We start from the raw sequence: 25,306 nt of genomic DNA, 5'->3' as shown, positions 1-25,306 counted from the left end.
CTTTGTAAAGTGTATCAAATGCACGTTTAATGACTATATTGAATTACTTGTTAACACCCACCTAAGGATGAAACATTAGTGAAACATATCGAATAGACTGTGAAATGAGTGCCACACCCTCGTGTAATAATTCCTCCTCGTGTAATTACGATGGTTTAACAGCATATTTTGCTTTGACCAATCACAGCCCACGCAGCTTGTCGAACATCCAATCAGCTCTCCGCGCTGCCGCTGACCTGCCTACTGACACAGGGTTAAATTGATAACGCTTTGAGGGATGCGGAGAAGGCGCAGAGCGGGAATAAGGTGAACAGTTTAATACTTGAGTGGAGCAATAACGACTGCAAAAATGGTTGATGCTTTCTGCGGTACATGGAAACTGGTCGACAGTCAGAACTTTGACGACTATATGAAAGCACTTGGTGAGTAAATTGCATTTGTTTTCTCCTTGCAGTTAGACACTCATAGTAGAACTGTCCAGCGTAATGTATTATTAAGATGATTTTTTTTTTTTTTCTCAGGCGTTAGTTTTGCCACAAGACAAGTGGGCAATGTCGCCAAAGTGACGGTGGTGATCGGCCGAGATGGAGAGAAAGTGGTGGAAAAAACTTCGAGCACCTTCAGGAACACCGAGCTTTCTGCCAAACTGGGAGAAGTGTTTGATGAGACCACACCTGATGACCGGACTGTCAAAGTAAGCTTGTTTAAAGTTTGCAAGATGTTCTCTGGTATTGTTCAAGCATATTTCTGTTCTGGCTTTGATTTGAGTTTAATTTTCTCATGCAGTCTACCTTTACCATGGAGGGAAACAAATTTGTGAAAGTGCAGAAGTGGGATGGCAAAGAGACCAAATTTGTCAGAGAGATCAAGGATGGAAAGCTGGTGATGGTAAGATTAAACAACGCCTCTGAGGTTTTCGCCAGTTTTTTTGCTTACATTTGTCAGTTTATGGAGAAATGTGATTTAAAAGCTAAATTTCTGCAGGCTTATACAAACTCACTCTTGAAGGGTGCTGTTCAAACAGATCTGTCTTTGCAGTTGTGAAGTAACTGTATTCAGATGGGCAGATGAAAACTTGCCTCACATTTCCAAAATACTCACAGCTTACTGTGACCTTCCTGTAATACAGTTTGTGTTTTGCTTTATTTCTTCTCTGCTTGCAGACGTTAAGCTTTGAGGGAGTCACAGCGGTCCGCACATATGAGAAAGCCTAAACTTTAGCGTCCACCTGAGAGCGCCTATCATCCCGGGCCTGTGAATGATCAGCGTGTTCCACTTTTTACAAAAAGTTAAAAACAGAATTTGTTGTTTTTACTCCATCCAGTGGCTTGCACTGGACCTCTTGTTGTAACATGAGATCAACTTTTTGGGGGAACCTTTTGTAAGATCCTTTGTAAGAAATTTGGATGGAACTGAATGAAGTGTTTCAATCTTTGTATTAAGTGTAAAAAAACTGTTTAATAAACTGCTAAACTAAACTTTATTTTAATGTCTCAGACATTTCATTTGTTACCGAACGTCGTCAGTGCAACATTATAACGCCTTTGTCTCTCAGTTACATTCAGTTTTTCTTTGGGAAACTTTGTATGTAGTCACACATTTCTATTCAGATATATCAGCCTGAGCCGTGGGAACAGTGATTTCCCTGTGATGGGTCCGTTCCAGGTGACAGCTGCAGGGTGACTGTGCAGGCCAGACCCGACCGTGCAGCAGCAGCGACAGCCAGTGTGACCATTGAACTCACTGGAGTGAATGCCCTCTGGTAACCCACAGATGGTCTGAGGCGATGAGCTAGGGGATGGGAGGGTGTGGATGCTGATGTTACCCGCCTCGGGATAATCCGGTTTAAGTTGTGGTGTCATTACGTGAGGCATCATATGAAGGTGTGTGGACGAACCCGGACTGAATGCTTCTGCTACCGAGATGAGCAGATGATGATAAGCGAGGACACAATGAGGAATGTTGCAGTTTGCATTCATCTAATTTCAGCGGTTAGATGTTTAAAGCCTGTCAATAAATCTTTCTTCAAATGTGTATCTTTACATCCTTGACACAGAGTATTTCAAATTGTTTTAATGCTCAGTGTTCATTAATTCATTTATTTTTCCCATATTTTGAAAGGCTAAGTACAGCCTCCCCGCCCTGCCCTGTGTGTGCTGTGATGAGCCTACTGAACACTGTGACTACAAGTGGCCATTCTACTCATCTGAGCACACTTGCTGCCAAGTTTTTGGCCACCTCTGAATAGTCTGTGGCACAAAGAAACTGTGGTAACTGGAGTGGAACTCATTGATAGTTGCCAGTTGAATTAATTTAGATTAAAATCGGTCTTTATGCTCCAGATATAGCAGCCCTGACGCTGACAAAACCATTTACATAAGCATTTGGGCTGCACATAGTTAAAAGACAAGTTATGTCACAGTTTTCTCAGAGGTATCATTGCATTGAAATGCAGAGAGGGAGCTTTTTTACCCTCTCTGTAAGAGGAACAGTAAAAGATAACAGTTCAGCGTACCTGCTCTTCTGGGTAGAGCAGCAGGACTCTCCTCTTTGTGAGGAATCTATGTCAGTGGTGTAAGCTGACCTAGATTAATCCCTCTTTGGGGAGTAAGATGACCTGGCCATCTTCAGCTGTGGAGGATTCTCAAACTTCAGATTGCGAAATCAAGATTATCAGTCAGAATAATGAGACAACATCTGGGTCATTTGTATAAAATAAACCATACTAAATTATTTAACAATAAGTGGCAAAAACTTACACGTTGCTAGCTAAATTCAGTTCTCTAAAGGCTTTTAAACCACAGACGATATATTGTATATCTGCTATCAGGAAACATTTTCTTGTATCAGGGTATTGTAGCATTTTGGGGTTTTTATAATGCTTTTCCGACTCAGCCTGATTTCCCCAGGTAGGCCAGAGCTTTACTGGATGAAAATCCATGTTTTGAAATGAAAGAAGTTGTTAGGGAACGCAGAGGGCCATGATCAGTGAGCCTAAGAGGAAGCTGTGTGTTTTCATCACACAGCAAGTAATGCTATAAGAGATGTGCCCTCTGGTGAGCAAATTGAAAAAAAAAAATAAAAAATTTAAACGGGCCCCAGAACTGACCCGTCCTCCATAACTGATAATGTCTGGACTGAGAAACCTGCTCATTCGTCTCTTGATTCTAGACCCAATGGCACTCAGTTTGGGGGATTTTTTTTTAACACTGACCACAAAATATTACTGTCATCAAGGAGGAGAAGCTGAATGGCACTTTGTGTAAGGGATGTTGGGATCAGTGCTTTAAAGAAGAGACAAATACTTGCAATACTATGGTTTAATGCTGAATTGCTTCTATTCACAAACATTGAGGATATAATTGAAAAATGATCCATAATGACATTTTACTGCCGATAAAGAGTTTCAGCAGTAATAGTTTCAGATAAAAGTAATTTTCCCTCATTTATTAAACTATTTACAACAAAATCATTTTTTGTTAATTGTAATCAAATGATATTAGACGTCTCAAAAACATCGACAGACATGAGGGGTTTTTTTTAAGGATCAAATAATTGTTTCATTGATTCAAGTGTTTATGTCGTTCATGAAATTTAGATTGAGAGGAAAATATCACATAAACATTTCAGAGCATAAATCACACACACGCACATATCATGCACTGATCATTCAAAGACTATAAGACAAAAAGCACGATAACCACTGAGATAATCTAAAACTAAAGTATTGCACATGTTCACCAGGTAAAAATTAGTCTTTAGTTATAGTTCTGTTTGAAACAAATATGTATCTTTTCACACATCTCCAATAACTCATGCAGATATTTAAAGACAGAACAGTGCACTGCCCACATCCTCCTCAGTCAGGGGAGCATCACCATAAATCTGCAGCTGTAACAGTTTAGTTACTGAAGCCTGAGCTCGCTCAGAGCTGCACACGTGTGCATCGTTCCTGGACTGATGAAGAGTGCGTTCCTATCCTTTCACATTAAAAACATAATTGGATTTCCATTTGTCTCAGTGCCACGAGCTGTACAGGAACTCTCGTCTGAACAACATATGGAACAAAGGCAGGTGACTGAGAAACAATGTTCTCCATTTTGAAATAATCTGCACAGCAATGTGCGAGCATGACCACAGGATGTGCTGATATAATCAACGATTTAAAAACATTCGACTCTCAACCACTACAGCAATGGTTTTCAGAGGCCCTGAATGCATGATTTGGCTACTAGAGTAAGACCAGAAACAATATTCAATATCATTTTCAGCCCTCACTGCACCTATCGAGAACAGGATGCTCAGATAAAAAAAATCCTGATTATATGACCTCTGGTTAGCACAGTTAATCTGAGACGCCATCAGAAGCTATGCATCCATGTAATATATGCGTATAGCATAAAATAGACAATGTTACTTGGGTTCTTGTACAAAAGAACCTCTCAAAAGTTCCCACAATATGTCAAGTTTCTACCTCCTTTACACAGATAAACAGTCAGCGACAAAGTCAGTGACAGTGTGTGTTTGGTCAATCAAGGAATTACAGAATAAATCTGACACCTGATGGTAGAAATAATCCAAAAATAAAACTGAACTCAAACCTCACTTTGAGAGTTCAGGAAATGTAATGCTTGTCATCAGCACCAATATTATAAATGAGGAGCTGGTGCAGACATCCAGATGGTTACATTAAATAAGACTTTCAACATTTCAGGTGGTGTTCCACCTGTACGTTTGGGAGCTCTCATATACAGTGCATGGTCATTCCTTAAAACAGTGGACAAAAGAAAAGAAAAGCTTTCCTGCACTACCTTAGCAAATGCTAAAATAATGATTTCTTTAAAAAAAAGTTGTGAGAAAGAAATATGAACAAACACCATGAATCCAAGCAGAGCATTAAAAGCTTTGGCGATGACAGAAAATAAGATTCAATGTAGGTTTACAGTTAATGTAAAAAAACAAAAACAAAAAAAAACTTTTCAAGTAAATGTGGGCTGAGAGGAATTGAATCCAAGTCCACCTTAAATACTTTTTTTGGCTTTTTTTGTACCCCGTTTACAGCATAGCTGCATAGAGTGCTTGATGCTACTCAAAAACAAAAAACATTATCATACAGTCTCACAGGATTTTTAAACTGACTAATTACAGCAAAATGAAGTGAGCTGTGAAGAGAAATTTCGATGCGTTGCCTTAAGATCAACGTGAATGATGAACTGCAGTTCATACACTCGATTGTTCCATTCAAAATATTCCCACAATGTCACTTTTAAAAAATTGACTGAATACATCAAATCAAAGAAAAAAAAAGTTAATAAAAGAAAAGAAAAATGGAAAGGAATGACACTGATTGCATGTAGTTTGGTGCGAGAGCTCAACCAATTCTGGAAACAGAAATAAAAAAGTCCCATCACATGAAATCCCCCATCATCTCCTGCTGTCCAGGGATATCCTGCTGGAGGCAAACAGTGAGGAGCTGCAGCCGTGTTTCTGCGGCACAGGGTGTGACGTGACCTTGTCATTATCAGTAGATTGACTAAATGGTGAACCTCAGAACCTCAGGCTTCAGACTGAAGTGTCAAACTTGTAGAGGTGAGAAGGCATAAAATGGATACTGGGCCTCGTCCTCGTCCACAAAGAAACACTGGAAGTAGGGCAGTTCGTCTGCAAAAGCAGTGAGACAGTTCAGAAGAGTGTTTGCACTTGAGACGAGACTGATAATGAACTGCACACTAATGTATACTTTGGTTTTAATAAGGGAATTTTTTTTTACCATCCATGAAAAAGCTGTCAGCCGGCTCTTCTGGAAAAAACAACAACAAAAGAACAGAACGTTAAAATGTTTTATTAGCAAACTGAAAATACAGCAACTAGGCCTACCGAGTACCTCTCGCCTTCTCCTTAAAAACTTTCTTCTCAACAGTTTTTTCTACAACAGCAGTTTTGTGAATCAATCAAGTTAATAAAGCTCCACTGATACTGTGTATTATAAAACACTCAGAAAGGAATTGCTTAAAAAACTCAATACCTTTCTTTGTAGGCTCCGGTATCTCTCTAAGAACCCGATCTTCTGTAAATGGCAACAGATCATCAAAACATTTCAAGGAGATATTAAAGCCATTTATCTTGATTGTTTAACCACTGTTAATGGTTCTTCTTCACATCAACACTCAACACCATTTAGGTTTCAAAGGCGGTTGCACACTTTACCTCCAGATTCTTCTTTAGCTGCCGTCTTCTCAGCAGTTTTTCCTAAAACGATACAAAATCATTTTTTGTCCATGAAGTTTTTGAGTCCGGTGTGCAGTAGGATATACTATAAATTGGTTTGATTTGATGCATTGGCATAACTAACTCTTATTTCTGTCACAGATACTTCACTCAATCCATCCTCCAGGTCAGTATCATAAGATTGTAAAGAAAAGACATGCAGATGACCAGGAGAGGATAAATTAGATTAAATAGATAAATTAATAAATAAATAAATGTTTAAATAGGCCCCATTTACTGACTAGAAACCTTTATAAAGAGATTATAAGTCGTAGTTTAGGGTTCAAAGAATAGCTAATATTTTCTAATACTCCTTAGCGATAATCAATCATAACTTATTTGGGAATAGTAAAGCTTATGAAGACCCACTTTGTCTTTTAATCAATAGAAAATCACAAAAATTGACTTATAAACCCCTTATAAATGGGCCGTTATTAGAAAAAGGCGGGTGGTCAACTCAGAGTTGATCTAACTACCAGCATGCAGTGATAGCACGGACATTACTGCAGAAGTGCTATCAATAGGTTTATCATACATAAATCCATAAATCATTATTTTTTCAGAAAAACAATTCTACTTATTCGTCTTGTCTATAAACATGAGATTATTCCCTTGGTGAGAGGAAACATACTCATAAATTTAGATTTTATTTACAAAATTTAATCCAGACCATTTTCACTTCCAGCAGGGAAATATTCTCAGCTTTTAGCAGCAGGTTTAGTGCTTATCTTTTTTCATCTGATTTCTCTTGAATAACTTGGAAAAAAAAACTACGTTTAAGGTTTGCAGTGGCCTGCGTGTTGTAATCAGATTACAAATTGTAATCAGATTAGCAGTGCTGTCTGAGCTGAAGCACCAGGATTTTACCTTTCTTTGCACGGACTGGTTTGCTCTTTTCCCTCAACATGGCTGTGCCACCAGGGATAAAAGTCAATAAAACAAACAGTTCTTTTATTTGGGCAAAGATTTCTGGCAATAACAACTCGGCATATTTCAACAGAACATAGAATCTTCATCTAGACACAAATTCTTATCAGATTTGCTGACTGTCGACACATTGTACCAGTGATGTATCAGTAATGCCTTTGCCTCATAAAGTGACCTTCAGTGATGTGAGAAAATAGCTTAAAGAGCAACACACCTTTCTCTACCGCAGCAGCTTTGTCCTTTTCTCTGGGGGTCTCCAGCTCTGTAAAGCGAAATCAGAAGTGAACAACTGGCATACAGAACTTAAAAAAGCAGTATTTTCCAACAGTGCTGATAGCAACTTGAATTCAGCAGCATAGCGAGCAGAGCGTGAGGCATCTATAACTAAAAAGCTGTGATCAGTTTTTGAAAATTTTCACTAAAAACAGCTTTACTGTCAAATCTTAAAGTCTGCCTTGGCAACCCACTCCCTGGTTTGACCGCTTTTGATGCTTCTGGGTTTGTGAACACATGCTTCATGTTATATCGCTCTACTTCTTCTTGATGGAGTCTTTCATAGACCTTGAAGCTGTCAGATAGGCTCCCCAAATGTCAACATTTACAACATGTTCTTAATGTTTGGTGGACAAGCCTGATCTTGTACATTACAAATATTTTTTTCGTCTATTAGCTTTTACAGGAGCACATGGATTGGTTGGTTCTTTTCCCTCAACATGACCAGACCTTGAGAAAGAAAGTGTAGTTAATTTAGTACCTAGTTCAGGTGTCATGTGCTGTATACTGTTGCTGCTTTAGCGCTATGTTGCAAAGCGTTGGATGATAATAGTTTTTGCAAGCTACAACACAGGAGCAGACTCTGCAGGCGGACAGCAGTAGGAGGCTACCTTTCTTCTTTAGCAGTGATTTGAACTTTTCCTTTTCTCTTTCAGCCTCTCTTTTAGAAGAAGCTAAATCGAACGACAAATAACACTTTTCAGCGTTTTCATAATTGTTGTGTGCACAATACGTAGAGAAAATACAGCATATGTCATGTCATGTGTGATGTATTAACATATTACTTAAATATCAAATATACAGGTGACGCTTTGGTTATAAAACCAGAAAATTTAGAGCAGAGTACGACAGTCTGGAAAGTGAGAAACAGATAATATGTGACTGTGAGCAGATTTTGAGGGAATTTGGCTGTAATAATGTGATAATATATGCGTACTCGTCACTGTTTTTACAAAAAGATGCAAAAAGATGGAACTTATGAGCACATACAGAGCGCCAAGGCCCATTTGAGTGTAGCTGAGTCTATACATGCATGATTTGTTTGGCGTACAGCATTATCTGGGTGATGCAGTGGCAAAACTAACTCTTATTTCTGTCACAGATACTTCACTCAATCCATCCTCCAGGTCAGTATCATAAGATTGTTAAGAAAAAACATGCAGATGACCAGGAGAGGATAAATTAGATTAAATGGATAAATGAATAAATGAATAAATAAATAAATGTTTAAATAGATAAATATCCGAAAGCAATAAGCTTCAACTCGGCCCCATTTACTGACTAGAAACCTTTATAAAAAGATTATAAGTCGTAGTTTAGGGTTCAAAGAATAGCTAATATTTTCTAATACTCCTTAAAGATAATCAATCCTAACTTATTTGGGAATAATAAAGCTTATGAAGACCCACTTTGTCTTTTAATCAATAGAAAATCACAAAAATTGACTTATGAACCCCTTATAAATGGGCCGTTATTAGAAAAAGGCGGTTGGTCAACTCAGAGTTGATCTAATTACTAGCATGCAGTGATAGCACGGACATTACTGCAGAAGTGCTATCAATAGGTTTATCATACATAAATCCATAAATCATTATTTTTTCAGAAAAACAATTCTACTTATTCGTCTTGTCTATAAACATGAGATTATTCCCTTGGTGAGAGGAAACTTACTCATAAATTTAGATTTTATTTACTAAACTTAATCCAGACCATTTTCACTTCCAGCAGGGAAATATTCTCAGCTTTTAGCAGCAGGTTTAGTGCTTTTTTTTTTCCATCTGATTTCTCTTGAATAACTTGGGGAAAAAAACGACGTTTAAGGTTTGCAGTGGCCTGCGTGTTGTAATCAGATTACAAATTGTAATCAGATTAGCAGTGCTGTCTGAGCTGAAGCACCAGGATTTTACCTTTCTTTGCACGGACTGGTTTGCTCTTTTCCCTCAACATGGCTGTGCCACCAGGGATAAAAGTCAATAAAACAAACAGTTCTTTTATTTGGGCAAAGATTTCTGGCAATAACAACTCGGCATATTTCAACAGAACATAGAATCTTCATCTAGACACAAATTCTTATCAGATTTGCTGACTGTCGACACATTGTACCAGTGATGTATCAGTAATGCCTTTGCCTCATAAAGTGACCTTCAGTGATGTGAGAAAATAGCTTAAAGAGCAACACACCTTTCTCTACCGCAGCAGCTTTGTCCTTTTCTCTGGGGGTCTCCAGCTCTGTAAAGCGAAAATCAAAAGTGAACAACTGGCATACAGAACTTAAAAAAGCAGTATTTTCCAACAGTGCTGATAGCAACTTGAATTCAGCAGCATAGCGAGCAGAGCGTGAGGCATCTATAACTAAAAAGCTATGATCAGTTCTTGAAAGTTTTCACTAAAAACAGCTTTACTGACAAATCTTAAAGTCTGCCTGGGCAACCCACTCCCTGGTTTGACCGCTTTTGATGCTTCTGGGTTTGTGAACACATGCTTCATGTTATATCGCTCTACTTCTTCTTGATGGAGTCTTTCATAGACCTTGAAGCTGTCAGATAGGCTCCCCAAATGTCAACATTTACAACACGTTCTTAATGTTTGGTGGACAAGCCTGATCTTGTACATTACAAATATTTTTTTCGTCTATTAGCTTTTACAGGAGCACATGGATTGGTTGGTTCTTTTCCCTCAACATGACCAGACCTTGAGAAAGAAAGTGTAGTTAATTTAGTATCTAGTTCTGGTGTCATGTGCTGTATACTGTTGTTGCTTTAGCGCTATGTTGCAAAGCGTTGGATGATAATAGTTTTTGCAAGCTACAACACAGGAGCAGACTCTGCAGGCGGACAGCAGTAGGAGGCTACCTTTCTTCTTTAGCAGTGATTTGAACTTTTCCTTTTCTCTTTCAGCCTCTCTTTTAGAAGAAGCTAAATCGAATGACAAATAACACTTTTCAGCGTTTTCATAATTATTGTGTGCACAATACGTAGAGAAAATACAGCATATGTCATGTCATGTGTGATGTATTAACATATTACTTAAATATCAAATATACAGATGACGCTTTGGTTATGAAACCAGAAAATTTAGAGCAGAGTATGACAGTCTGGAAAGTGAGTTGAAACACAGTCTTAATGAATTTTCATTTTCAGTCACAATTTCTGACGTGTTCAGCCGTCTGACAAAAGAAACAGATAATATGTGACTGTGAGCAGATTTTGAGGGAATTTGGCTGTAATAATGTGATAATATACGCTTACTCTTCACTGTTTTTACAAAAACATGCAAAAAGATGGAACTTATGAGCACATACAGAGCGCCAAGGCCCATTTATGTGTAGCTGAGTCTATACATGCATAATTTGTTTGGCCTACTGCATTATCTGGGCGTGCGAGTCCGATTTTGAAAAGCTTGATTATGCATGCCTTTTAAAAGTGTGATTTTCATTGGACTAACACAAAAATTGTGAGTTCCCCCCTTTGCTTCACGAAACACAATAATGATGGATTATATAGGTATTACCTTTTTTGGCACAAGCTTGTTTGGGCTCAGCTTCTCAAGAGAAAAAAGAGAAAATGAATGTCACGATGACTGATAGAATACATGACTTCTTAAACTTGACTGATCAGTAACAAAAGAACAACTGACAAGAAAAACAACCAAGGTTTTTTTTGTTGTCATTTGCAATAACTTCTACATAAGAAAAAAAAAAAAACAGAGAGGGAAATGTATTCATTATCTGAAAAGCTTTAAGTATCAAAGCTTAGAAAATGAACTTATCAATTGTCACACCCATGGACTCACATTTTTAGTTTCATGTTTAGGTTATGTTTGTTTTCAGTCCAGGTTTAGGTTTTTTGTCATGCCTTAGTTTCCCTGCACTCTGTTTATTAGTTCACTCACTTCACCTGTGTTTTTTCCCTCAGCTGCACTCACTCCCCAATCACTCTCACTCCCTATTTAGTTTCCTGCCTCCCCTTTCAGTTTTGCCGGATCTTTGTTGTTGTTGTTGTTGTTGGTTCCATCCATGTTCCACGAGGCCAGAAAAACTAAGTATTTATTCCATGTCATGTCAAGCTAAGTCTTTTGGTTTTCATAGTCAAGTTTTTGTTTTGTCACAGTTTAGTTTTGGTAATCCAGCTCAGCCGCGCTTTGTTTTGACTTTTCTGTTTTTGAATTAATAAATCTTCCTTATTTTTGAAGTCCGCATCCGTGTCCACCCTTCCACACCCTCAACCTGACAGAAAGATCCGGCCAGATATGGACGCGTCGGACTACTCAGCCTTCTGGGAGCTGGCTGGGGACTTCTGTTGCCTCTCATCGAGCTGCACCCCCTGGGAGAAACTGAACTCTGCCAATGACCTAATTGACTTTTTTGTACAAAAGCAGGTCCTCCAGCACATGTCAGGAGTGACGCACATCTGGGCAGAGGTGAGGTGTGTACAGCGTGCTGCTATGCTGGAGATCTTTGGAATGGAGCCACAGAAGGTAGCTGCGCTGTACACACCCTCCCTCACCACTCCAGCATCCCAGTCCAGGGCCCCAGCCGTCCCAGAGCTGGCCCCGGCCCCAGCCGTTCCAGAGCTGGCCCCGGCCCCGGCCCCAGCCGTTCCAGAGCTGGCCCCGGCCCCGGCCCCAGCCGTTCCAGAGCTGGCCCCGGCCCCAGCCGTTCCAGAGGCCTCAGGGCCTGACCAAGAGGCCTTAGGGCCTGACCAAGAGGCCTTAGGGCCTGACCAAGAGGCCTTAGAGCCTGACCAAGAGGCCACAGGGCCTGACCAAGAGGCCTTAGAGCCTGACCAAGAGGCCACAGGGCCTGACCAAGAGGCCAGAGGGCCTGACCAAGAGTCCTTAGGGCCTGACCAAGAGGCCACAGGGCCTGACCAAGAGGCTTTAGGGCCTGACCAAGAGGCTTTAGGGCCTGACCAAGAGGCTTTAGGGCCTGACCAAGAGGCCACAGGGCCTGACCACGACCAAGAGGCCACAGGGCCTGACCAAGAGGCCACAGGGCCTGACCAAGAGGCTTTAGGGCCTGACCAAGAGGCCACAGGGCCTGACCAAGAGGCTTTAGGGCCTGACCAAGAGGCCTTAGGGCCTGACCAAGAGTCCTTAGGGCCTGACCAAGAGTCCTTAGGGCCTGACCAAGAGTCCACAGGGCCTGACCAAGAGGCCACAGGGCCTGACCACGACCAAGAGGCCACAGGGCCTGACCAAGAGGCCTTAGGGCCTGACCAAGAGGCCACAGGGCCTGACCAAGAGGCCACAGGGCCTGACCAAGAGGCCTTAGAGCCTGACCAAGAGGCCACAGGGCCTGACCACGACCAAGAGGCCACAGGGCCTGACCAAGAGGCTTTAGGGCCTGACCAAGAGGCCACAGGGCCTGACCAAGAGGCCACAGGGCCTGACCAAGAGGCTTTAGGGCCTGACCAAGAGGCCTTAGGGCCTGACCAAGAGTCCTTAGGGCCTGACCAAGAGTCCTTAGGGCCTGACCAAGAGGCCACAGGGCCTGACCAAGAGGCCACAGGGCCTGACCATGACCAAGAGGCCACAGGGCCTGACCAAGAGGCCTTAGGGCCTGACCAAGAGGCCACAGGGCCTGACCAAGAGGCCACAGGGCCTGACCACGACCAAGAGGCCACAGGGCCTGACCAAGAGGCCACAGGGCCTGACCAAGAGGCTTTAGGGCCTGACCAAGAGGCCTTAGAGCCTGACCAAGAGGCCACAGGCCACAGGGCCTGACCACGACCAAGAGGCTACAGGGCCTGACCACGACCAAGAGGCCACAGGGCCTGACCAAGAGGCTTCAGGGCCTGACCAAGAGGCTTTAGGGCCTGACCAAGAGCCCTAAGGGCCTGACCAAGAGGCCACAGGGCCTGACCAAGAGGCCACAGGGCCTGACCACGACCAAGAGGCCACAGGGCCTGACCAAGAGGCTTTAGGGCCTGACCACGACCAAGAGGCCTCCGGGCCTGACCACGAGGCCACAGGGCCTGACCACGAGGCCACAGGGCCTGACCACGAGGCCACAGGGCCTGACCACGAGGCCTCCGGGCCTGACCACGAGGCCTCCGGGCCTGACCTCGACCAAGAGGCCTCCGGGCCTGACCAAGCCTCAGAGCCCATGGGGCCCATGGACTCACCGGTTCGAGCCCCTCCCTCCCACCCCCAGACTTTGGGGATGTCTGGGATCCATCCCTTGAAGGGGGGGCTCCCCCCCCGTCGGAGGTCCGGCTGACCGTGGGACGGTCCCCGGCTCCTCCTCCCGGCACGCAGACAGAAGTCTGGGTGCCAACCAGACCGCCTGCTGCCACGTCATCGGGGGTCCGGGCCTCCGCCGGGCCGTGTCCTGCCGCCACGCAGAGGGAAGTCTGGGTGCCAACCAGACCGCCTGCTGCCACGCCATCGGGGGTCCGGGCGTCCGCCGGACCACCGCCTGCTGCCACGTCATCGGGGGTCTGGGCGTCCGCTGGGCCGTGTCCTGCCGCCACGCAGAGGGAAGTCTGGGTGCCAACCAGACCACCGCCTGCTGCCACATCATCGGGGGTCCGGGCGTCCGCCGGGCCACCTCCTGCCGCCACGCCCACGGAAGTCTGGGCGTCCGCCAGACCATCGCCTGTTCCGGCTGTGCCATCTACGGTCTGGGCGTCCGCCAGACCACCGCCTGTTCCGGCTATGCCGTCTACGGTCTGGGCGTCCGCCAGACCACCGCCTGTTCCTGCTATGCCGTCTACGGTCTGGGCGTCCGCCAGACCACTGCCTGTTCCTGCTATGCCGTCTGCGGTCTGGGCGTCCGCCAGACCACTGCCTGTTCCTGCTATGCCGTCTGCGGTCTGGGCGTCCGCCAGACCACTGCCTGTTCCTGCTATGCCATCTGCGGTCTGGGCGTCCGCCAGACCACTGCCTGTTCCTGCTGCCCGAAGCCAGTACCACATACCCGTTTCTGGTCCCCAGCCTGACCGGCTTCGAGCCCCTCCCTCCCACCCTCGGATTTCTTAAGGGTTGTCTGGGATCCACCCCTTGAGGGGGGGGCTCTGTCACACCCATGGACTCACGTTTTTAGTTTCATGTTTAGGTTATGTTTGTTTTCAGTCCAGGTTTAGGTTTTTTGTCATGCCTTAGTTTCCCTGCACTCTGTTTATTAGTTCACTCACTTCACCTGTGTTTTTTCCCTCAGCTGCACTCACTCCCCAATCACTCTCACTCCCTATTTAGTTTCCTGCCTCCCCTTCCAGTTTTGCCGGATCTTTGTTGTTGTTGTTGTTGGTTCCATCCATGTTCCACGAGGCCAGAAAAACTAAGTATTTATTCCATGTCATGTCAAGCTAAGTCTTTTGGTTTTCATAGTCAAGTTTTTGTTTTGTCACAGTTTAGTTTTGGTAATCCAGCTCAGCCGCGCTTTGTTTTGACTTTTCTGTTTTTGAATTAATAAATCTTCCTTATTTTTGAAGTCCGCATCCGTGTCCACCCTTCCACACCCTCAACCTGACATCAATCAAGCATGCAAAGACTGAGGTTTCAAGATGGAAATGACCAGCTTTAAAACTCAGTCATCTCTTCATTTAAATAAACCAGTAAAGGATATTTGAAGCATTTCTACTCGAGTCATTATCTTTAGTCACTGAAGCACATTGCCAGCAGCTACAGAAGTAGAACCAGTCATGACTTGAGTTGTACCAGATTGGATTGAAATACCAACAGATACGCAATCCCAACAAAAACAACTGTTTTTCTAAACATGAAGGCCAATGCATAATTAGACAAAAAAGCACCTCAAACAACCATTTGCGCTCTTTACCTTTCTTCTTTTCAGCAGGAGCAGGTGTTGGTTTCGCCTTCGGAACATGTGCTGGAAAAAAAAAAACAATAACCCAAAGTGTATTTCAGTTTTGAATATGACAAAAACAAAAAAAGTGGTTGATACAAAATTCCAGTGTTGTAAAAGTGTCAAAATCAAGCCTATTGAGGAACTGCCACAAATATGGCACAATCAAGATACTTATAACTGACATTAAAAATATGGAACCATTTCTTTTTTTGCGGGGGGGGGGTTTATGCCTTTAATGGATAGACAGTTGGAAAGGGAGACAGGAAGCAGGTGGCAGAGAGATGGGGAAGACATGCAGCAAAGGGCCGCTCAGTGCGGGATTTGAACCGGGGCCAGCTGCAGCGAGGACTGTAGCATCTGTACATGGGGCGGCTGCTACGCCACCGACCGCCCCAAAATATGGAACCATTTCTAAAGAAAATTGTTGAACCACTGTAGGCTTCTATTCATATCAAAGTGCTGAGATGAATGGAAAAGGAGAATGAGAAAAAACTCAAACACCTTTTTTGGGAGACACTGGCTCGACCCTCTTCTCCTTGAGAACTACGGCTTCTAAAGAAAACAATAGCAACAACAATTCATTCCAGCTGTGGTTGCAAAAAAATCATCAATGTGTGTGATGTTATCACGGCAACAAATGATGCAATTTATTCCCACTATGCAACATCAAACATCGGCCAGCAGCAAAGCTGGATCACAAAAAAACAAATGTACATGGGAAATACAAACACTTGGACATATCAATAACACATATACCAAGAAAACATTCATTGGAATTGAGTGAATTTGGCTCATTTTTTAAATTTGATTAATTGTAAATACCTTTTTTGGTTGCCGCTGGTTTGACCTTTTCTCTCGGTTTTACAGCCACTACAGCAGATAAAACAATGGAAACATTCAGAGAATATTCAACACTCGACAGTGCATATTAAGCAATTATAACGTATTTAGATTAAAGATGTATGGTGGTACATAAAAGAATTGAAAAAAATTAATCGGGTTAAAGATGTACCTTTCCTCAGTGGTATCGCCTTTGCCTTTTCTCTTGTAAAAGAGGCATTTCTGTCTGGTACTTCTAGCTCTGTAAGAAATAAAAGAGAGTGGAAATCAAAAACTTATTTACACATTCGGATATATATACTGTAGTTACTTAAACTTGAGCGTAACACTTATTTCACGTTACCTTTAACGGCTGGCGGTGGTTTTGTCTTGACTGGAGCAGGTTCTGAGTACACACAGTTCAGATTCAGCAACACAGAAAACACAATTTTAAGTATAAAGCTAAGCACAAAAGTCATTCGTTCTTAACGTTTTTTGTAAGAGCAGTTTAAACTTCTGTTTTGAAACCTTCGCAGCTAAACACAATATTAATCACGATCATCAAACCAACATCCTGATGGTCTCATAAATATAAAATGATATGGGTCATACTTGTCTTCGCGGAGACTGTTCGGCTTTTTTCTTTTGGTACCTTGACCTCTGCAAAAAGGAAAAAAAACAAGTAGTATTAAGCAAGGGCTAAGATGTGACCCTGGAACCAAAGAAACTGATGATAAATTTGATTAAAGAGTAAACACCTTTCTTTATCGGCACTATTTTCACCCTCTCCTTCACCAGAGATGCATTTTTTGGGGCGCCTGCTTCTTCTGTCAACAGAAGTTTGAGAATGAAATCGATTCAGTTTGTGTAGTTAATAATCGAGAGGACATATATCAAGTCAAGCATTAGGCTTACCTTTTGTCAAGATGAACGGTTCGCCCTTTTCTGGTTTGGCTTTTTCCTTTGGTACTTCTAAATCACAACAGAGGGCATCGTGTTAGCAAAGCATTGCCTCTTGATTAGTTCTTTTCTAAAGATTATACTGAAGACATTCGCATAGTAAAACTGTTAATCTGTTCATATTGATGATTAAAGTCAGTGGTGCACAAAAGAGACATCCATATTGAGACCATCTGATGTCGAAATGTGAGTTTATTTTCCATAATTGATTTTAATAGTGGAGATGAGACACCTTATACCTCTTTGCCTGCTCTGGTTTGGCTGTTAACTCTTCTGTGGTGGAGGTACGTTAAAAAAAATTACAAATGATTAGCCGGTCGTAGTTTAACATAAAATCCATATTCTTGCTAAATAGCATTATATCAGGCAACATGTAATGACTGAATAAGTGCTGGATCTACCAACATGGCCTACTCCAAAGACTTATGTGGCTTCTCACCATCTACGAAGTGCCAATAACAGCAGTTGAAGGGATGGAGAGGAAGTTCAACAAGCACCTTCGAAGATGGTTGGGAATACCCCCGAGCTTGACATCAGTGGGGCTCTACTTAAGGTCAGGTCAACTTCAGCTCCCCCTGTCCTCTGTTGTTGAGGAGTTTAAAGTTGCCAAGTGCAGACTTTCCTTCACATATAGGGACTCGGAAAACCAACTAACCAGGGAAGCAGGAATAAGAACAAGATCCGACAGGCAGTGGGGCGCCAGCACTGCAGTTAACCAGGCAGAATCTTCTCTGAGGACTAGAGACATCATTGGAAACCCTTGCACTGGAAGGCAGGGTCTAGGAACATCCCACTTCCAGCAGTGGTCAAAGTCCACTCCCAGGGAAAAGAGGACCTCGATCCAGGAGGAAGTCCGAAGCCTTGAGGAAGAAGGAAGAAGAGTTAAAGCCATTGAGCTCGCAACTCAAGGTGCCTGGACAAGGTGGAACCTTCCCAAAAGGACCATCACGTGGACCGAGATGTGGCGGCTGGAGCCATTCCGTATCTCCTTTATGCTCCGAGCAGTGTACGACACCCTACCCACCCCAGTCAACTTGCACAGGTGGGGAATGAGGGAGGACCCACTGTGCAGGCTAAGGAACCATGGCACACATCCTATCGGGGTGCAGAACAGCATTGACCCAGGGGAGGTATAGGTGGCGCCATGACAAGGTGTTGGCACAGCTCGCAGATATCCTGGAGCAAGAGAGGGGGAAGAAACGCCCAGCCAAAACAAAACCGCTGCTGAGTACCATCACCTTTGTAAAAGAGGGACAGAGACCAGGCGCCCAAGGCCAAGCAAAGCAGAATCTCCTGCAGACAGTCCAGGGATGGGGATTGGAGGTCGACATAGGGAGGAAACTCCACTTCCCAGAGGCGGTACTGTCAACAACTCTGAGACCAGATGTTATCATGTGGTCTCTAGAGGGTAAGAAGATCATCCTGGTGGAGTTAACAGTCCCGTGGGAAGAGAACTGTGAGGAGGCGGCAGAGAGAAAGAAGGAAAAGTACCAACAACTTGTCCAGGACTGCCGGGACAAGGGGTGGACAACATGGCTGATGACAGTGGAAGTGGGTTGTCGAGGATTCCCAGCTCAATCAGCGTGGAATCTAATGACAAAGGTGGGATTGAGAGGCCACTTGAGGAAAGCAGCCTTTCGTAGGTTGGGAGAAGCGGCTGAGAGAGCCTCCTGTTGGCTCTGGCATAAGAGAGAGGATACTAGCTGGAAGCCTGGAGGAGGGGGGCAGTGACTTGGCCAAGCACTGCTGACCCGCCAACTGGAGAGTGTTGTGGTTAAGGGTCGAAACACTCTGAGAAGGTTGGGGACCACCTGATGACCCCTCCCCCAGGTCAAGGCTCGTCCATGAAAATGGATTGATAGTAGCATCTTTGATGTATTACAGAACTGTGTGAGGAAACAACCGCAGCTGAGTAAAGCGGTTACATTGTTGTTCAAAGTGGTTTAACTATATTTTTATATTTAAACATGTGGTTCATATTTCAGCGTACTGTGTCACCTGTTTTTGTAACATTAAGATGTTCTTTCTTCAGAACAGAAGCGACCTCCTGCTTGACTTCTTTGATTCTCCTTTTTGGTTCGGCATCTGGTATAAAAAGAAGAAAAACTTATTTACCAGTCTTGTAAATACATTTGGAAGGAATGAAGAGGGTACAGAGATGAGGAAGCCTATTAAGAACTGTTTCGGCTCCGGTTGGGTTTATTTTTGACAAACTCTATCGGTGACAACAGTTAAATCGCATCAATCTGTACTGAAAACAGTTCATACCTCTCAAGGAAGGATCATTGAGAGGTCACACAGTCCACATTTTTTCACCAAAACAAACTATTCTTGAGCAGGTAACCTTTTGAGGTGAAATGCTACACTTTGGTCATTCAGTGTCTCACTAAGCTCACTATTATTTGCAACACTGCTTTCCCATCAGCTAAAGACTAAAGTCAAGACTAAAGTAGTTCACATGATGCCCCACTGTGTCTGAGTTTCTATGCTGGAAACATATAGAAGGTTGGCATTTACCTACCTGACTTCGTAGCTCTCTTCTTCACAGCTTCCTTGTCTTTTTTCGTAGTAATCATGAATTCCTCCCCTTCTTTTCGGGGAGGTTTTGTGTCTTCTTTCTTTTCTTTTGCAAGTTTCTTTACGTCTACCTCTTCTTTGGGAGGTTTCTTTACCTCTTTCTTTTCTTTTGGAGGTTTCTTTGCTTCTACTTCTTCTTTGGGAGGTTTCTTTACTTCTTTCTTTTCTTTTGCAAGTTTCTTTACTTCTACCTCTTCTTTGGGAGGTTTCTTTACTTCTACGTCTTTTTTTGGAAGTTTTGTGTCTTCTTTCTTTTCTTTTGGAGGTTTCTTTGCTTCTACTTCTTCTTTGGGAGGTTTCTTTACCTCTTTCTTTTCTTTGGGAGGTTTCTTTACTTCTACTTCTTCTTTTGGAGGTTTCTTTGCTTCTACCTCTTCTTTGCGAGGTTTCTTTGCTTCTACTTCTTCTTTGCGAGGTTTCTTTGCTTCTACCTCTTCTTTGCGAGGTTTCTTTACTTCTACTTCTTCTTTTGGAGGTTTCTTTGCTTCTACCTCTTCTTTGCGAGGTTTCTTTACTTCTACTTCTTCTTTTGGAGGTTTCTTTGCTTCTACCTCTTCTTTTGGAGGTTTCTTTGCTTCTACCTCTTCTTTGCGAGGTTTCTTTGCTTCTACTTCTTCTTTTGGAGGTTTCTTTGCTTCTACCTCTTCTTTGGGAGGTTTCTTTACCTCTTTCTTTTCTTTGGGAGGTTTCTTTACTTCTACTTCTTCTTTTGGAGGTTTCTTTGCTTCTACCTCTTCTTTGGGAGGTTTCTTTACCTCTTTCTTTTCTTTTGGAGGTTTCTTTGCTTCTACTTCTTCTTTGGGAGATTTCTTTTCTTCTTTCTTTTCTTTTGGAGGTTTCTTTGCTTCTACCTCTTCTTTGGGAGGTTTTGTGTCTTCTTTCTTTTCTTTTGGAGGTTTCTTTGCTTCTTTCTTTTCTTTTGGAGGTTTCTTTACTTCTACCTCTTCTTTGGGAGGTTTCTTTACTTCTATGTCTTCTTTTGAAGATTTCTTTTCTTCTTTCTTTTCTTTTGGAGGTTTCTTTGCTTCTACCTCTTCTTTGGGAGGTTTCTTTGCTTCTACTTCTTCTTTGGGAGATTTTTTTTCTTCTTTCTTTTCTTTTGAAGGTTTCTTTACTTCTACGTCTTCTTTTGGAGGTTTCTTTGCTTCTACCTCTTCTTTGGGAGGTTTCTTTACCTCTACGTCTTCTTTTGGAGATTTCTTTTCTTCTTTCTTTTCTTTTGGAGGTTTCTTTGCTTCTACCTCTTCTTTGGGAGGTTTTGTGTCTTCTTTCTTTTCTTTTGGAGGTTTCTTTGCTTCTTTCTTTTCTTTTGGAGGTTTCTTTACTTCTACCTCTTCTTTGGGAGGTTTCTTTACTTCTATGTCTTCTTTTGAAGATTTTTTTTCTTCTTTCTTTTCTTTTGAAGGTTTCTTTACTTCTACGTCTTCTTTTGGAGGTTTCTTTGCTTCTACCTCTTCTTTGGGAGGTTTCTTTACCTCTACGTCTTCTTTTGGAGATTTCTTTTCTTCTTTCTTTTCTTTTGGAGGTTTCTTTGCTTCTACCTCTTCTTTGGGAGGTTTCTTTGCTTCTACTTCTTCTTTGGGAGATTTTTTTTCTTCTTTCTTTTCTTTTGAAGGTTTCTTTACTTCTACGTCTTCTTTTGGAGGTTTCTTTGCTTCTACCTCTTCTTTGGGAGGTTTCTTTACCTCTACGTCTTCTTTTGGAGATTTCTTTTCTTCTTTCTTTTCTTTTGGAGGTTTCTTTGCTTCTACCTCTTCTTTGGGAGGTTTCTTTACTCCTACCTCTTCTTTTGAAGGTTTCTTTACTTCTACGTCTTCTTTTGGAGGTTTCTTTGCTTCTACCTCTTCTTTGGGAGGTTTCTTTACCTCTACGTCTTCTTTTGGAGATTTCTTTTCTTCTTTCTTTTCTTTTGGAGGTTTCTTTGCTTCTACCTCTTCTTTGGGAGGTTTCTTTACTCCTACCTCTTCTTTGGGAGGTTTCTTTTCTTCTTTCTTTTCTTTTGAAGGTTTCTTTGCTTCTTTCTTTTCTTTTGGAGGTTTCTTTACTTCTACCTCTTCTTTTGGAGGTTTCTTTACTTCTACGTCTTCTTTTGGAGGTTTCTTTACTTCTACGTCTTCTTTGGGAGGTTTCTTTACTTCTTTCTTTTCTTTTGGAGGTTTCTTTGCTTCTTTCTTTTCTTTTGGAGGTTTCTTTGCTTCTTTCTCTTCTTTTGGAGGTTTCTTTACTTCTACCTCTTCTTTTGGAGGTTTCTTTACCTCTTTCTTTTCTTTTGGAGGTTTCTTTACTTCTACCTCTTCTTTTGGAGGTTTCTTTGCTTCTACGTCTTCTTTTGGAGGTTTCGTTGCTTCTACCTCTTCTTTTGGAGGTTTCTTTGCTTCTACCTCTTCTATGGGAAGTTTCTTTCCTTCTTTCTTTTCTTTTGGAAGTCTCTTTACTTCTACATCTTCTTTGAGAGGTTTCTTTGCTTCTACCTCTTCTTTGGGATGTTTCTTTGCTTCTACCTTTTCTTTTGGAGGTTTCTTTGCTTCTACCTCTTCTTTGGGAAGTTTCTTTACTTCTTTCTTTTCTTTTGGAAGTCTCTTTACTTCTACCTCTTCTTTGGGAGGTTTCTTTACTTCTACCTTTTCTTTGGGAGGTTTCTTTGCTTCTACTTCTTCTTTGGGAGCTTTTTTTACTTCTACCTCTTCTTTGGGAGGTTTCTTTACTTCTTTCTTTTCTTTTAAAGGTTTATTTGCTTCTACCTCTTCTTTTGGAGGTTTCTTTACTTCTTTCTCTTCTTTTGGAGGTTTCTTTACTTCTACGTCTTCCTTGGGAGGTTTCTTTACTTCTTTCTTTTCTTTTGGAGGTTTCTTTGCTTCTACCTCTTCTTTGGGAGGTTTCTTTAATTCTTTCTCTTCTTTGGGAGGTTTCTTTACTTCTACTTCTTCCTTGGGAGGTTTCTTTACTTCTTTCTTTTCTTTTGGAGGTTTCTTTACTTCTACCTCTTCTTTTGGAGGTTTCTTTGCTTCTTTCTCTTCTTTTGGAGGTTTCTTTGCTTCTACCTCTTCTTTGGGAAGTTGCTTTACTTCTTTCTTTTCTTTTGGAAGTCTCTTTACTTCTACATCTTCTTTGAGAGGTTTCTTTGCTTCTACCTCTTCTTTGGGATGTTTCTTTGCTTCTACCTTTTCTTTGGGAGGTTTCTTTACTTCTTTCTTTTCTTTTGGAGGTTTTTTGTCTTCTACCTTTTCTTTTGGAGGTTTCTTTGCTTCTTTCTTTTCTTTTGGAGGTTTCTTTGCTTCTATCTCTTCTTTGGGAGGTTTCTTTTCTTCTTTCTTTTCTTTTGGAGGTTTTTTTGCTTCTATCTCTTCTTTGGGAGGTTTTGTGTCTTCTTTCTTTTCTTTGATAGGTTTCTTTACTTCTGCCTCTTCTTTTTTAGGTTTCTTTAATTCTTTCTTTACTTTTGGAAGTCTCGTTTCTTTTAGAGGTTTCTTGACTTCTACTTCTTCTTTGGGATGTTTCTTTACTTCTACCTCTTCTTTGGGAGATTTCTTTGCTTCTACCTCTTCTTTGGGAGGTTTCTTTACTTTTACCTCTTCTTTGGGAGGTTTCTTTACTTCTACCTCTTCTTTTGGAGGTTTCTTTACTTCTTTCTTTTCTTTTGAAGGTTTCTTTACTTCTACTTCTTCTTTGGGAGGTTTTTTTGCTTCTACCTCTTCTTTGGGAGGTTTCTTTACTTTTACCTCTTCTTTGGGAGGTTTCTTTACTTCTACCTCTTCTTTTGGAGGTTTCTTTACTTCTTTCTTTTCTTTTGGAGGTTTCTTTACTTCTACCTCTTCTTTGGGATGTTTCTTTACTTCTACCTCTTCTTTTGGAGGTTTCTTTACTTCTTTCTCTTCTTTTGGAGGTTTCCTTACTTCTACCTCTTCTTTGGGAGGTTTCTTTACTTCTACCTCTTCTTTGGGATGTTTCTTTACTTCTACCTCTTCTTTGGGATGTTTCTTTACTTCTACTTCTTCTTTGGGAGATTTCTTTGCTTCTACCTCTTCTTTGGGAGGTTTCTTTACTTTTACCTCTTCTTTGGGAGGTTTCTTTACTTCTACCTCTTCTTTTGGAGGTTTCTTTATTTCTTTCTTTTCTTTTGGAGGTTTCTTTACTTTTACCTCTTCTTTGGGATGTTTCTTTACTTCTACCTCTTCTTTTCGAGGTTTCTTTCCTTCTTTCTCTTCTTTTGGAGGTTTCTTTACTTCTACCTCTTCTTTGGGAGGTTTCTTTACTTCTACCTCTTCTTTGTGATGTTTCTTTACTTCTACCTCTTCTTTTGGAGGTTTCTTTACTTCTTTCTCTTCTTTTGGAGGTTTCTTTACTTCTACCTCTTCTTTTGGAGGTTTCTTTACTGCTTTCTCTTCTTTTGGAGGTTTCTTTACTTCTACCTCTTCTTTTGGAGGTTTCTTTACTTCTTTCTCTTCTTTTGGAGGTTTCTTTACTTCTACCTCTTCTTTGGGATGTTTCTTTACTTCTACCTCTTCTTTTCGAGGTTTCTTTACTTCTTTCTCTTCTTTTGGAGGTTTCTTTACTTCTACCTCTTCTTTTGGAGGTTTCTTTGCTTCTACCTCTTCTTTGGGAGGTTTCTTTACTTCTACCTCTTCTTTGAGAGGTTTTGTGTCTTCTTTCTTTTCTTTTAGAGGTTTCTTTACTTCTACCTCTTCTTTTGGAGGTTTCTTTACTTCTACGTCTTCTTTGAGAGGTTTTGTGTCTTCTTTCTTTTCTTTTAGAGGTTTCTTTGCTTCTACCTCTTCTTTTTGAGGTTTCTTTACTTCTACCTCTTCTTTTGGAGGTTTTGTGTCTTCTTTCTTTTCTTTTAGAGGTTTCTTTGCTTCTACCTCTTCTTTTGGAGGCTTCTTTACTTCTACCTCTTCTTTGAGAGGTTTTGTGTCTTCTTTCTTTTCTTTTAGAGGTTTCTTTGCTTCTACCTCTTCTTTTTGAGGTTTCTTTACTTCTACCTCTTCTTTTGGAGGTTTTGTGTCTTCTTTCTTTTCTTTTAGAGGTTTCTTTACTTCTACCTCTTCTTTTGGAGGCTTCTTTACTTCTATCTCTTCTTTGGGAGGTTTCTTTGCTTCTACCTCTTCTTTGGGAGGTTTCTTTACTTCTACCTCTTCTTTGAGAGGTTTTGTGTCTTCTTTCTTTTCTTTTAGAGGTTTCTTTTCTTCTACTTCTTCTTTTGGAGGTTTCTTTACTTCTACCTCGTCTTTGGGAGGTTTCTTTGCTTCTACCTCTTCTTTTGGAGGTTTCTTTACTTCTACGTCTTCTTTGAGAGGTTTTGTGTCTTCTTTCTTTCCTTTTAGAGGTTTCTTTACTTCTACCTCTTCTTTTGGAGGTTTCTTTACTTCTACGTCTTCCTTGGGAGATGTCTTTTCTTCTTTTTCATCTTTTATGAGTTTCTTTATTTCCTCTTCTTTTGTTAGATCTTTTTCTACTTCTATATTTTTCTCCTTTCGCTTTTTAATTTTTCTGATTAATTTTTCTAATATTTCTTTCTTCAAAATGGTTTCAGCCTTTTTGTCTTTTATTAATGTCTTTTCCTGTCTTTCCTCCATGGGAGGTGTTCCCTCTTCCTTATCTTCTGTTGGCATTTTCTTTTCTTCTCTTTCTTCTTTAAATGGCTTTGCCTCCTCTTTCATATCTTTTTCTTCTAAA

The 25,306-nt window shown here is 41.5% G+C and overlaps 2 protein-coding genes across 22 annotated transcripts in view; one reads left to right on the top strand and one right to left on the bottom strand.

The window, feature by feature from the left end:
• Nucleotides 1-280: 280 nt before the first annotated feature.
• Nucleotides 281-1,483, top strand: LOC142402551 (fatty acid-binding protein, brain-like). The gene is made up of 4 exons (XM_075488079.1): nt 281-422; nt 522-694; nt 787-888; nt 1,164-1,483. Exons 1-4 carry the CDS (start codon nt 350-352, stop codon nt 1,212-1,214), a joined length of 399 nt encoding a protein of 132 aa, XP_075344194.1. The 5' UTR covers nt 281-349; the 3' UTR covers nt 1,215-1,483.
• Nucleotides 1,484-3,305: 1,822 nt separating this feature from the next.
• The window catches only part of LOC142366043 (uncharacterized), a 33,456-nt gene continuing 11,455 nt past the window's right edge, over nt 3,306-25,306 (bottom strand). For 3 of the 21 annotated variants that reach the window (XM_075447813.1, XM_075447833.1, XM_075447817.1), the window contains 21 exons: nt 19,578-25,301; nt 19,055-19,141; nt 17,012-17,068; nt 16,855-16,923; nt 16,709-16,756; nt 16,461-16,502; nt 16,290-16,358; nt 16,100-16,147; nt 15,779-15,829; nt 15,248-15,298; nt 10,978-11,010; nt 10,320-10,382; nt 9,650-9,696; nt 9,375-9,426; nt 8,079-8,141; nt 7,410-7,456; nt 7,135-7,186; nt 6,208-6,249; nt 6,026-6,067; nt 5,771-5,800; nt 3,306-5,661 (listed from right to left, as the gene is read on the bottom strand). In XM_075447813.1, coding sequence (XP_075303928.1) covers nt 5,576-5,661; nt 5,771-5,800; nt 6,026-6,067; nt 6,208-6,249; nt 7,135-7,186; nt 7,410-7,456; nt 8,079-8,141; nt 9,375-9,426; nt 9,650-9,696; nt 10,320-10,382; nt 10,978-11,010; nt 15,248-15,298; nt 15,779-15,829; nt 16,100-16,147; nt 16,290-16,358; nt 16,461-16,502; nt 16,709-16,756; nt 16,855-16,923; nt 17,012-17,068; nt 19,055-19,141; nt 19,578-25,301 — 6,803 coding nt within the window. In that variant the 3' untranslated portion in view covers nt 3,306-5,575. Of the gene's footprint in view, nt 5,662-5,770; nt 5,801-6,025; nt 6,068-6,207; nt 6,250-7,134; nt 7,187-7,408; nt 7,457-8,078; nt 8,142-9,374; nt 9,427-9,648; nt 9,697-10,319; nt 10,383-10,977; nt 11,011-15,247; nt 15,299-15,778; nt 15,830-16,099; nt 16,148-16,289; nt 16,359-16,460; nt 16,503-16,708; nt 16,757-16,854; nt 16,924-17,011; nt 17,069-19,054; nt 19,142-19,577; nt 25,302-25,306 lie in introns of all 21 variants that reach the window. The other 18 variants (XM_075447826.1, XM_075447816.1, XM_075447815.1 and 15 more) reach the window with 18 other exon arrangements.

Source organism: Odontesthes bonariensis, chromosome 17, assembly GCF_027942865.1.
Source record: "Odontesthes bonariensis isolate fOdoBon6 chromosome 17, fOdoBon6.hap1, whole genome shotgun sequence".
NCBI lineage: Eukaryota > Metazoa > Chordata > Actinopteri > Atheriniformes > Atherinopsidae > Odontesthes > Odontesthes bonariensis.
Note: the sequence above shows the minus strand (reverse complement) of the source record. Positions and strands in the feature narration are given on the sequence as shown.